This window comes from Acanthisitta chloris, unplaced genomic scaffold (genome assembly GCF_000695815.1).
Source record: "Acanthisitta chloris isolate BGI_N310 unplaced genomic scaffold, ASM69581v1 scaffold2616, whole genome shotgun sequence".
NCBI lineage: Eukaryota > Metazoa > Chordata > Aves > Passeriformes > Acanthisittidae > Acanthisitta > Acanthisitta chloris.
In genome coordinates this window covers 30,197-42,342 of record NW_008678544.1, presented here as the reverse complement: position 1 = coordinate 42,342, position 12,146 = coordinate 30,197, and the positions used below count along the sequence as shown (strand labels likewise).

The 12,146-nt window shown below is 42.5% G+C and overlaps 1 protein-coding gene across 1 annotated transcript in view; it reads left to right on the top strand.

The window, feature by feature from the left end:
• The window catches only part of MGAT5 (mannosyl (alpha-1,6-)-glycoprotein beta-1,6-N-acetyl-glucosaminyltransferase), a gene marked incomplete at its 5' end in the record, with an annotated part of 43,198 nt that extends 37,956 nt beyond the window's left edge, over positions 1-5,242 (top strand). Inside the window, 3 exons of the mRNA XM_009076916.1 lie at positions 14-88; positions 3,199-3,356; positions 5,044-5,242. Coding sequence (XP_009075164.1) covers positions 14-88; positions 3,199-3,356; positions 5,044-5,242 — 432 coding nt within the window. The remainder of the gene's footprint in view (positions 1-13; positions 89-3,198; positions 3,357-5,043) is intronic.
• Positions 5,243-12,146: the final 6,904 nt, after the last annotated feature.

Below are 12,146 nucleotides of genomic sequence, written 5' to 3'. Positions count from 1 at the left end.
ACTCTTTCCACAGATTGACCCTTATTTGCCCTATGAATTTACATGTGAGGGAATGTTGCAGAGGATGAATGCATTTATTGAAAGACAGGTATGGACTTTAATTGTGGGTAAGTCTCTTGGGTTGTGGTGGAAAGGGAGGACTCTCTCCATTTTAAAGCTTCTCAGTTTTGCTGCTGTTCAAGTAGAAATAGTGGCTGTGCAGACCTTGATGTTATATGAAAGCAGAAAGGCAAAGTAACTTTTCAGTGTGTATGTGACTTCTTTAACTGTGTACACATAAAAAACCTTTTTATCATGAAGGATCACGTAAATGCAGAGCTACTTTTTGGTAGATTTGCAGTTGGGCTACAGCCTCTGGGCAGATTTTTCAAGTATTTAGTTGCAATTGCTAAAGCTTTAAATGGTTTGGAAACCAGTTGCTTATAGGACCTTTGGTCCCTGTGCATTACTGTGAGCTGAGAGCAGCAGATGATGTTGAGTTGGAGCAATAAACTGCAGAGATTTACATGGGCTCCTGGTTTCTAGAAACTCTGTTTGCTTGGACTTCTGCCCAAGCTAGATCTGTTGCAGCAGCCAGCTCTGCCTTTTGTTCTGGCTGCTGCAGGAGAGAGATAGGAATAACCTTTATCTCTGCTATGTCATTTAATTGCCAGCATTGCTTTCAAAAGCACTGGACATGCTCCTGTACCTGTTTCTGAAAGTGGGTGGTATTAAAGACAGTCATAAGGAGTAACACAGCTTCAGGTCAGAAGTGCAGTTAACAGAGCACAGCCATTTCCAGTTTCCTGCCAATAAACACTTAAAGCCTTTTGCTGCTGTATTGATGTCATAACCTGTAAAAGTATCTCTGCTGCTTTTGGTTCTTCTACCTGAGTTAGTGGTTGAGGGTTTTGTCAATATAGGAAGAAATGGAGCTCGGTGTAAGGAAGAAAAAGAGACAATCTAGAGATAGCACCTGTGGAGCAAACCTGTCCTCCAAGGGCTGAGCCTTGCCTTGTGCTTCTTGGGAATCAGTAGGGCATTGCAATTTTGTTCATTGCTGTGACTAATTGTCAAAAACCAGTGGTGTTTCACAGCTCCCAGGATGCTCAAGCATCATCATTAGCTGCATGTGCTTAGCACTGTGCCTGATTAGCATGTCAGATGAAACAGAAATAAAGGTTGAGCCCTTATTTTAAAGAGTGTGTGGTGAGAGGCAGGCAGAACAGAGAAAGCAGCAGGAGAACAGATACATGGAGTTTGTGGTTCAGAGGTGTGGGGAGCATTGACCACAAGAATGTGGTCTTCAGGGGATGTTGAAGTGTGAAGAGGATGGGACACTCACCCACAAGCCACTCTGTGGGACAAGGAAACTTTAGGATTTAAAAGAGGTGCCTGGAGTTCCCCTTCAGGGGCCTTGGCTCAGGGTCAAGAGGGAGGACAGTGTTCACAGGAAAGGTTGGTGAATTCTGTGACTTCTCAGATCCACAGCTGGGCTGAAGGTCTTCAGGGTCTGCAGTAAGAGAACTGCTGTGAGCTGTGGTTTCCTGTTTAGCAGTGCCACCTTCAGCTGGATTACACCAGCTTTTACTCCAGGCTGTTCCTTCCTGCTAGTGCACTGCCCCTGCCAGCAGCCCAGCATAGTTGTTAGGTGCATCTGTGCCATCTGCTAAATCCATCCCTTGGTCCTGTTTGCTCTGTGGCTGCACACACAGTTGTGTCTGCCCTGCATAGCAGCATAGGGTGGGACCCAAAGGGTGGGACCCAAAGGGTGGGATTGCTTGAATTTTGGCACTGCCATCAACGCAGCAGCCAGGCAACTGCAGCTGAAGCAGTAGGGGATTCCCTGCTGCAGATTCAGGAGCTGTTGCATGAGGCAGGCCTGGGTTGATGGAACAGACAAGCAGACTTTGAAAGATGTGGTCAAATGGAGTACTTGGTAACCCAGCAGAAGATGGTTTTGGCAGGGCTCTGCTAGGTTGGAAAGCTGACTTGGCTCAGCAGAGAGTCAGCTGAGCACCAGAGCTTGGCAGAGGCAGTGAGGACATTCATCCAAGAGCAAGAGAAGACAGAGGAAGGAGGACACCTCCTTTGCCAGCAGGGCTGGGCCTGTCTCACCTTGAAATCCATGGGATCCTTCCAACTCAGGATATTCTGTGATTCATGGTTGTATAATATTAAATTTATGGTTAGACCTTGAAGTATGGAAACTTCCTCCTTCAGCAAAGGAAATCTAAATTGAATAAAACCCCATCAAACTGGTATTGAGAACTGGTAAATGATTTGGGGGCTTTGGGTCACATTGAGGGACCTGTTCATACAAGTCTTGATCCTGTCCAAAGAAAGCAAACCATGATGGACTAGGCTCAAATTGTTTGATCACCTTTTGATGAGAGTTGCCAAATGTTAAAATGAAGTCTGAGTATTGTGGAATGTTATATGAAACCAGTGATTAATTTTTCTTTGCTTTTTCTCATTTTAAATGTCAAGACTATGAGAACTTGTCTTTGAGTAGTTTTCACTAGCAGATGTGTTCAGGTATCATTTCTTCCCTCCCTCTTCCCACTGTGGTGACACTTCATTGCAGGCATTATTTATAACCAGTTTGTTGGAAAAGCATTTTATTAGCAGCAGTTCAACCCAGAAGAGCAAACAAACTCTCTGAATCCTGGTTGCTTTATAGAAATCTTAATTTGTGGTGGGGTTTTTTTCATGAGTTCAGCTGACTGCATAACACTGAGTCCCCTGATCCTTTCCACATGGCTCCACATGGGCCACTTGAGACATTTCTCACCTGCAGCATAACTTGGCCTCTGGAATTCTTCTCCCACCAGAATTTCCTCCTTATATTTGTGCTGCTATGAAAATAGTTGTGCCTGCAGTGAGTTAGTGAGACAGGCCCTGAGAAAGCCAAAATGGGATGGGTGTGTGGAAGGAAAGAGACTAGCTAGAGTTGCTTATGATAAATTAAAAAAGGTAAAAGTAGGAAAGACACTTCCTTGGGAAGAATGATACTGCCACAGTTCAGGTAGGAGTCAAAGGTGATCATTTCCTCATGCTAAAAAAGTATTCTTTTAAAATACTTAAGTTATTGGTTTTAACACAACTGAAATGAGCTGCATAATGATTGATTGGGTGATAACCACTTATTTTACTAATGGGGAAAATTGCTGTCAAACTACCGAATGGCTGATAATAAAATGTGATCTGTCACTGCAGGATTTCTGTCACGGGCAGGTGATGTGGCCCCCACTAAGTGCCCTTCAAGTGAAAATGGCTGAACCTGGAAAATCCTGTAAACAAGTCTGTCAGGAAAGCCAGCTCATCTGTGAGCCTTCCTTCTTCCAGCATCTGAACAAGGACAAAGCTCTGCTTAGGTAAGTATTAAAAGCACAGACATGTTATTTGGTCTCTCTTTTTTTTTTGTTTTTGAACCAAACATGAAATTTAAAGTACAAGTTCTGTGAGAAGGGAAGGTGGAGAGAAAAGTTTGGCTGCAGCAAGCTGAGGGTGCTGCCAGTCCTTCGTAGCAGTGCATGGTAGCAGTTCTGCTGTGCTGAGAGCACTGGTCAATGTAGAGTGTGTGTTTGCAGTGGAGTACAGCACTGAGCCCAAAAATTCACATTTCTGCCTTTGCCCCTCTGTCTCCTGTGTGTGTGCACCACACAGTGCCCCTTGGTGGGTTGTTTGCACTGGGCAGAGGTGCTTGTGCTGCAGGGATTGCAGGTGCCAGGACTATAACTGTGTTGGGAAGGACCTTTTGCAGCCCTGGCTGAGCAGGTGCATATTCCATGGCTTTTGCCAGATCCTTCTGAGACTCAGGGACCTTGCACAAGTTGTAACACTGATCCAAAGTGTGCACAGTCAGCTGGGTCAGGAACCAAATGGATTTTCCTGCAGTTCATAGAACTCGGTACGCATTGTTTGATTTCTCCCAGTTGTTCACATGATTTTAAATACAACACTTAGAAAGTGTTGCTTTAATTTATTGAGCTCCCTCTTTGGTCACAGCTAACATCCCCATTGAAACACCATTCCCTGGCAATTAACAATTACTGTTTCTGCAAACTTTTTGTCACAACTGTCCCAGGCAAAGAACTGTAAACCCTTGTAGTGGTCATGTATAAAGCTCACCAGCTATGCATTAAGAGAAATACTGTTGCTTTCAGGTGCTCTCTCTTTGGGAATGTCTGTGTTCCTTTCAGAAGGAAAACAAAGCCCTCAAAGCCAGACTCCCACAAATGGCTGCTAGGCAATCTGGTTTCCAGGTTTTCTATTCCCACTTTTTGCTGAATAAAATTGCAGAAGATTTGGGGTTTGTATTTTATTTGAAAAGTGGTAATTTCCATTGGAGTTCAGAAGCAGCTCATATAAAAACTTTGTCAGGCTTCTTTTGTAGCTGTCTAGACAAAATCATCATTCTGTGGAAAAAAACCCTCTGTTAAATGCTGAAAGCTCCCAGTGTTTCCAGAATAAGTGAAAAAAAAAAAGACTCTGCTGGAATTGCTACCCTCATGCTTAAGCTTTGTGGTCAGAAAATAGCAACTGGCATTTTTCATTTTCCAGCTTGCTGGTGCTGGCTGGTTCCTGGGAGCAGCAGGCCCTGCTCTGCCAGGCTCCTGCAGGAGAACAGCAGCATCCCTTATCCTTGCAGTCCTGCTGATCCCACCTCGAGCTGCCCCGGGCTGCCTGGCATTGGCTTCCCTGGGGGGACAGCCCAGCTGAAATCCAAGAGAAGATCTCCTGATTTCAGATTCTTTGGGTTTGTCTTACTAAAAATCCATGGTGCCTTGAAATATTAGGTCTTGGGGAACAGTCAAAAGCATTTTTTTCCTTTTCAACTTCTTTGATTAATCTTTAGTAAACAGTAAAGCTGCAGTGCCCTCTGCAGAGAGAATCTGCACAGGAGAGAAGAAAGTCACGTTCTGGAAAGCTGCAACGGTGAACATACTTGATTTAGGATGTAATATAGCATTTTCTTTTCTTTTTAGCAAGCAAGGATGAAAACTGTACCAACCTCCTGTAAACTCCAGAGTGATTTAGTGCATGTGCTTTGTTTTTTAGGCATAACATCGAATGTCTCACCATGGAGTCTGCAAATGATATTCTGGTCCCCTCTTTTGATGGAAGAAGGAAGCACTGTGTTTTCCAAGGTGACCTGTTGCTGTTCAGCTGTGCTGGATCCCACCCCACCCACAGAAGGATCTGCCCCTGCAGGGACTATATCAAGGGGCAGGTTGCGCTTTGCAAGGACTGCCTATAGCAGCAGCAGAGCTGCTGGAGTTGAGGACAAAATGTAAGTAGTTTGGAGAGGAGCTACTTATTACTTCCTGCACTTTTGTCCAGGTTTTTCGCTGCAGGCAGAGCTATCATTGATGGGCAGAATTATGTACTAAGAGAGGAGGGATTCATAATGCACAGCCAACTGCTCTGTTTTTTCTGTGAGGACGTTCGCGGTGTAACTCGTCAGATTCCTTCATCCATTTGCAAAGAGAAATGAGTTTCATGTTCGACAGTGATTTGAAGATGACTGCACAGAATAGTTTGTAGAAAATTTCCAGATCCATCAAAACTTCTGTTTTTGTTGTTTGGGTGAAGTGTTTTCTATTTTTTTAACGAGCTAGGATATCCCCCATCATGGTTAGCTAGGGGATCTCGACTTCATTCCAGTAGAAAACTGAAAAAAGTGTGCTTGAGGGAGGGGGTGCAGGGGAGGGAGGACTAATATTTTATTCTAGGTGCACTGGTTTGGGTACTGCTTTAGCTTGAATGGCTACAAAGTGGTTTACTTCACAAGAACTTGCAATCACAAGAGAGCTCTATACCCTGTTATTGGGTTATTTGGGCCCAGTTCTTTTCTCTTTTTTTTTTCCCTTCCTTTTTTTAATTAAATCTTTGTGTGCAACAAGGTGTTGTTTGCATCACAGCTGCTGCACCAGAGCAGTCTAAACAGAGAGTGTCACGAATGAGCAATAGGCAGTTGCCAGTGTGTGACACATCTTGGTGACTGGACAACTGGCTAGGGATGTGGCATTCGTCAGTGTGGAAAAGCTACAAAAACATACTGCCATTTCTGGAATGGACTTGTCACAGTTTACTGGTCCCATTTAGAGAGTAATCCTCAGAATTTGCCCATGCTTCTGTTGTAGTCTGTCTGCTAGAAATACTGTGTGAAGCAAAAAGTATTCAGCATCATTGGAGCAATATTATCGTTAGAGCCTCAGTTTGCTACGGCTTCCAGTAGTTAAAGTGTTGCTGAATGACATAGAAAGGTTAAACTAAGCTAACTATAATTATTGTATGGTAGAAATGTAAAATGTCTTCATAACTAGCTAGGTTTTTTAAGAGAAATTTTTTCTGAAGATCAAGTGAGAGGAGACAAATAACTGCAAAGAAAAGCTTTGATCAATCTCGTGGGTTCTGATTGTTTTTCTGTTTTCAGGGGGGTGTTTGTTTCTTTTTTGCTTTTTTTTTTTTAGCAGGCACAACAAATACAAATTTAGACTAAAACAATAGTTCAGAATTCAAATCAAGCTTCATCTTTTTAGAGCAGCAAATTAACTCTTCTAAACGGCCTTCTTTTTCTGGAGGTAACTTGTTATTGTCAGCAGAAGGTGACATGCTTGACAGCACCATTTGTAGTCAGGAAATTACACACTAAGATTAGTGAGAAACAAATCTGCAGTCAGAGTCTGCAGGTTTGCAATTTGGACATGTTCTCACCATGCTGGAAAAAAACCCTCAAATCAACACAAATATTTTTTTTTTCTTTGAGGTAAACAAGCACTACCAGGTAGTAGTGAAAAACATAGATCCTTTACATTTTCCTTTCTTGGACATATCTGGTTGGTTCAGCTTTTTCTTGTAAGCAGCATTCATTATCTGTGTGGGAATACTGATGGATCTAGTGACCTACCAAAGACCAAGCAAGGGAGATGCTACTTCACCATGGATAAATTCTCCAGAGCAGTATACATTTAAAGTTTAAATTTAAAAGCAATGAATGAACCTTTTCAGTGTTTCCTTTCCTGCCTCAGCACTGCTGACAGTGTAACACTTCCTAACATCACTCTGGGCTACACAAGAGCCTAAGCCTGAGAAATTGTTGAGTATCCCAAAAGGGGATGTTGAACAGCAGGGCCACCAGGATCTGGGCTTGAGGATGAGAAAATCAGCTGTGTTTTAGAGCAGTTTTGCAGAGGCAGAGCAGCTGGGGGCTCTGATGGAGGCTCTGGTTGGGGCTCTGATGGGAGACAAACGTTTTGTATGAAAAGAAAACAAACACAAAGCAGTATGAAAATCCTTCCTGTTCACATAGCTCAGCGTTTGCCTCAGTCAGCACAAATGTAGTTTGCAATAGTTCTTACTCCCCTGGAAAAGCTGGGGGAGGACAATTGGAAATGGGTCTGAGCAGCCACAACAATTCATTCTGTATTTTTATCAAATATCCCCTGCATACCTGTGCATATTTGTGCAGCTAGAAACTGCTGCGTAGCAAAGTGGATGTACTTCCAGCTGGTGCTGAAAGGAAAGGCCACAGCAGGACTTGTCTTTACCAGTTCAGCCTGAAGTTCTTCAGGCAAGAATTTAATTTGGACTGAGATAACCACGGAATTACTTCGGAAACAAGGATCTGTGTGTGTGCACTCAATGCAAAACACATGGGTTTTGCTGTAGTGTTATTCTTTGCTGTAAATACCTGTTTGCTTGTTTCCCCATGCTGGATGGTCCACATGACCTACTGCATTTTATTTTGCCTCTAAACCTTTAAAGGTGGGAGTGGGTTGGTATTTGTTATTATAAGATTTTTCTGGTCTAGTGCTTTGCTCAATGCTAAGTTTGCCTTTACAGCAGCAGGGAGAGTTTACTCTAAGCTCTGTGTTTTCCTGCTGTAGCACTGTCTCTAGTCTGCTGAACTGAGTTACTGCATTACGGCAAATATGAAACAGCAGCACTGATGCCACTTGCATCAGCCAGGGACAGAACATCCAAATTGGCTTTGGAGTCAGTTGTCCCTGAGCTTATTTCCACTGAAACCTAGAGAGAAGACTCATACCTACAGCTTCAGCCTAAATGTCTGTAAGAGGAGACTATCATATGAGAACTGTAAGTGCACAAACTCTGCAGCCATTGCTCACCAAACTCCCCCAGCACTCCCTGTCCCAAGAGAAATCAGTGAACCCTTCTGCAGATCAGCACTCAGGCAGATCCAGGTGGGACTGTTCAACAGTTTGATTTACTAAAGCCTCTATATCCCCATTTCAGGATAGTGGGCAGCCTTCTGGCCAAGTTCCATAACTGTTTTCCTTCCTAAGGACAGAATAAAGGTGTAGTCCAATTCTTGCACTTAAACAAGGCCATTAGAGCTGGGACTGTGCTGCTGTTTTCAGTGTGACAGTAGAGCTTGCAGCTTCCTTTGCTCAGAAGTCAGGTTTTTGCATGACTGCATTTGAATATATTGATCTGCAATTGATGGGGAAAAAAAATGTCAAAAGTTGAATACAAAACCATTTTACAAGCTTTTAAACATATCTCTCATATCAAGACATTCTTTGTTTTAAAATTTTGTATTTTTGTATGTGACCTAGTTGGTTTGGGTTTTTGTTGGGTTGGTTTTTTTTTGCAAAAGTCTTGTTCCTATGGGATTAGAAAACTTGAGAGAAGCATTTACATATTTATTAAAATTAACCTAAAAGGCTTGCCTTTGAAAGGCCAAGTTGGTAAATACACACTGTTTAAAAATGCCAATAAAAACCTCATTTATTTCATATATGCAAGTTGATTTGCACATGTATAAATAGAGTTGCTTTTTGCATTTTTTTTTTGCTTAGTTTCTGTTTCTTTTTTTGTAATTTATAGCTGTAGCAGTGTGTTTGCTTGTTTATATCAGATTATGTTTCTACAAATATTTAATGTTTATGTGCCTTTTTTTACTTTCTTTGGGATTTGGATGTGTGTTTGGAATATGGACACTGTCTGAACAATATAATGGAACACTAATTACAGGTAAATAGTGCTGATGACTCTGCAGCTTAGTGGTGTGAATTTTGAATGTTTTTAAGTAGTGGAGAAATCTGTTCTAAAACTATAAGGGTTAATAAGAAAGATACTATAACTTGAAGAATTCTTGCAAAACATTGCTTTGCAAGCAGAGTATGATTTACTGAGTATCTGTGATTTGAAGTGAGAGCTCCTGCTGGGACAGGACGTTTGTTGGATGAGCAGAGAGCAAAGGAAAGCTGTTAACATTCCCCAGGGAGACAATGCTAACAGAAAACCTCCAGAAACAGCCATATCTGATTTGATGAGCAGGAAAGTTGTAGATCCACATTAAAGTTTGCAAGGTGTTGGTTTTTCAGATGAAGATACCTTTGCCTGGAAGTGCACAGGGTGATTCCTGATGCTACCAGGACAATACAATCCTTTTGTCATACCTGAATTTGTAGCCCACGGTGGGGAGGGAGCTGTGGCTGTTCAGCTTGTTGCAGATGGTTTTCTTTTTAATGCTACTACTTTTCTGCTGGAGTATTTTGCAAAATAGCTGCTGATCATGTTTCAGTTGGAACAGGGTTATAGCCAGAGCCAGGACTCTGAGTCTTCCCAGCTCCTTGTGGCAGCTTTTGCAGCTTGCTGACTGTCAAACATCCACTTGTTGAAAGTTTCTGTTGATGTCAGCAGCCCTAAATGAGCTTGTGAGCTGATGTCTCCTCTCCTCACTTAGTCACGTTGTACTACTGTCCTGTAGAATCCTAGTCAACACCCTCAGTTTGTCCTTGCTTTGAAAGACATGCCCTCCCCTCTCAGGAATGAGTGGCCCATCCAAATTGCAAAGGTGATTTATGAGTTTGCAGCACTTTTCACATAAACAAAATCCAAATTGCTTTCTCAGGTATGTCTTTTGCTCATAGTGCATTTCAGGACCAGATTTTGCGAGTAAAATAAACGAAATGGGATGAATCAGGCTGGATACAATCTCATCCAAGTGTAATTAACTCCAGGACTCCCACTGGCTCCAGTGATAGCACAGCTCTTCATTAATGTTTGTTAAAATGAAAACAGCAGCCCTCCCTTTTTAGTAAGTATAAAGCCCAGACACTTGCAGGGTATATTGTACACATAGCAGCAGCCAGTTCAGCTTGCTGTTACAGCAAATATCAGCTCTGACTAAGTTGATGTTAGTGATTATTAAAGTTTTAGTTGAAAACTTGGTTAAGTCACTGTTCGGTCTCCAGTTGGGAGTTGGAGGGATGGAGTGTTTATTTTTAAAGAGACCAGGAGTTAGCAGTTTCTACTTTCAGTCTTTTTTCCAGGGGTGCTAACATTTGGCATGGCTGTTTCTTTGTGATGTTTGCCCTACAGCTGCTATGCCTTCAACTTCTTGACTTGTGATCTCTTTCCATTTGTAGTTCTCCTTTGGTCCCATCGTTTTGGGGACGGCTGTAAAGTCGAGGAGAACAATGCACTGACAGATGTATGTTTTTGTTCAGGCTGAAAAGGCCAGGGACAGATACAATTTCATTGAGATTTGCTTTAATACTATTGCTGTATATGTAACATCAAAACATACTGTTTTATGGGCAGTGACTTAAATCTCATCTTCATCTTTTTAAGCAGCTCTATAGGGTTTTTTTATAAATCTCATCTTCATCTTTTTAAGCAGTTCTATAGTTTTTTTTTTAAAATTAGTTTGTAATTTCCAAATACTATATACGGAATGTGTAAACAGCAACTCCATGTATCAAGTGTAAAATGTTTACTGTAGGAATGTGTTGAAAATATCAGAGGCTGAACCCCAGAGTGCCTCAGACGTGAGGCATCATTCCTGTTCTTTCTTCCAGGGGGAAGCAGCAAAGTGCAACCATTGCTGATGTGCCTTGCACATAGGCACTTAACCCATTTTTGTAAGTGTAATCCTTTGCATATTCATGTAGTTGTGAGCGTAGAGGAGTATGTTTTAATCCAGCAGACCTCTCTCAACAGCACTAAGCCACCTGTCTCACAAATGGCTATGACTCTACCTTCAACACACAGAAAATGCTTTAAAAAATTCAGCTGTATTCCAGTGAGTAAAACCCTTCTCTCTGCTGGGAAAGATCAGTGCAGGTGCCATTTACCTTAGGTGGGCTGTGCATGGGACCAGAGTTTGTCACCTCATGCAAGGGTTGGCAGAACTGAAGCACTGGGAACGTTGCTGTGCCCATGTTTCACAGCCACAACAGCACCCAGCAAACCACATCTGTACTGCACTGCAGTCCTGCTGCACATACAGCCCCCAGCAGTGCTGCTCCACACTGCACAGGCTGTGTCCTGCAGGAGCCACCAAAATCCTTGGCTGTAAGGAGAGCATGGAAATAATGCTTTGGCCTTTACTGGAGCCATCCAGGCACTTGGCAAAGTGCATGCAATGCAGCCTGGCTCAGATTCCAGCAGCTGCAGAGTAGTTTGAAGTATTATATAGGTACACGATAAATCCAGCTAAATTGCTGTCTGAGGGCAGTTAATTTTAATAGGCTTATACCCAGAACTAATTTGTTATGTTCATTAACAGGTCTGCTGCAGTACAGTGAGAGTGGAAACCATTTTTAAGGAGTGATGAGTTGATTTGGTTTTCACAAAGAATACAGGAGAGGAAGAGGAAATGGCAGTTTTTACCAAAGGTAAAAAGAGAGTAGATTTTAGGAGGGAAGTCACCCTGAAGATTGTAGGAGACCTAAAAGAAAAATAGAAGGGACTATTTACAAAGCTAATTTTGGCTTGGAGAGGTTGATCCCCCAGAGCTTGCTGGGTTGACTGCAGTGGGGAGATCCTCCAGAGGGAAATTTGGGACAGCTCTTTGGGTTCTGGTCTGCATCATTCCCTGGAGGAGTCTCCCTCTGCATGGGTGAAGGGGGTCAAAGTCTGACTAAGCCCTGTAGCACTGTAAATTGGATAAAAAAACTCTTAAGAAAACTCAACTACTGAAATCAGTGAAATGCTGTGTTTTACAGATAATATGGACTCAATGAGGGGTTTTATATGTGCAGGAGAGCTCCAGGGTGAGGCTGGTACTTCGGGTGTTTGGTTTGAGTTCTCCCCAACAGGCTGATCCTTTGTTTTATGTCAATGGTTGTGTTCCACTATATTCCGTTCAAGCAGTTGGATTCGAACAGAACGCAGTGGTTCAGATC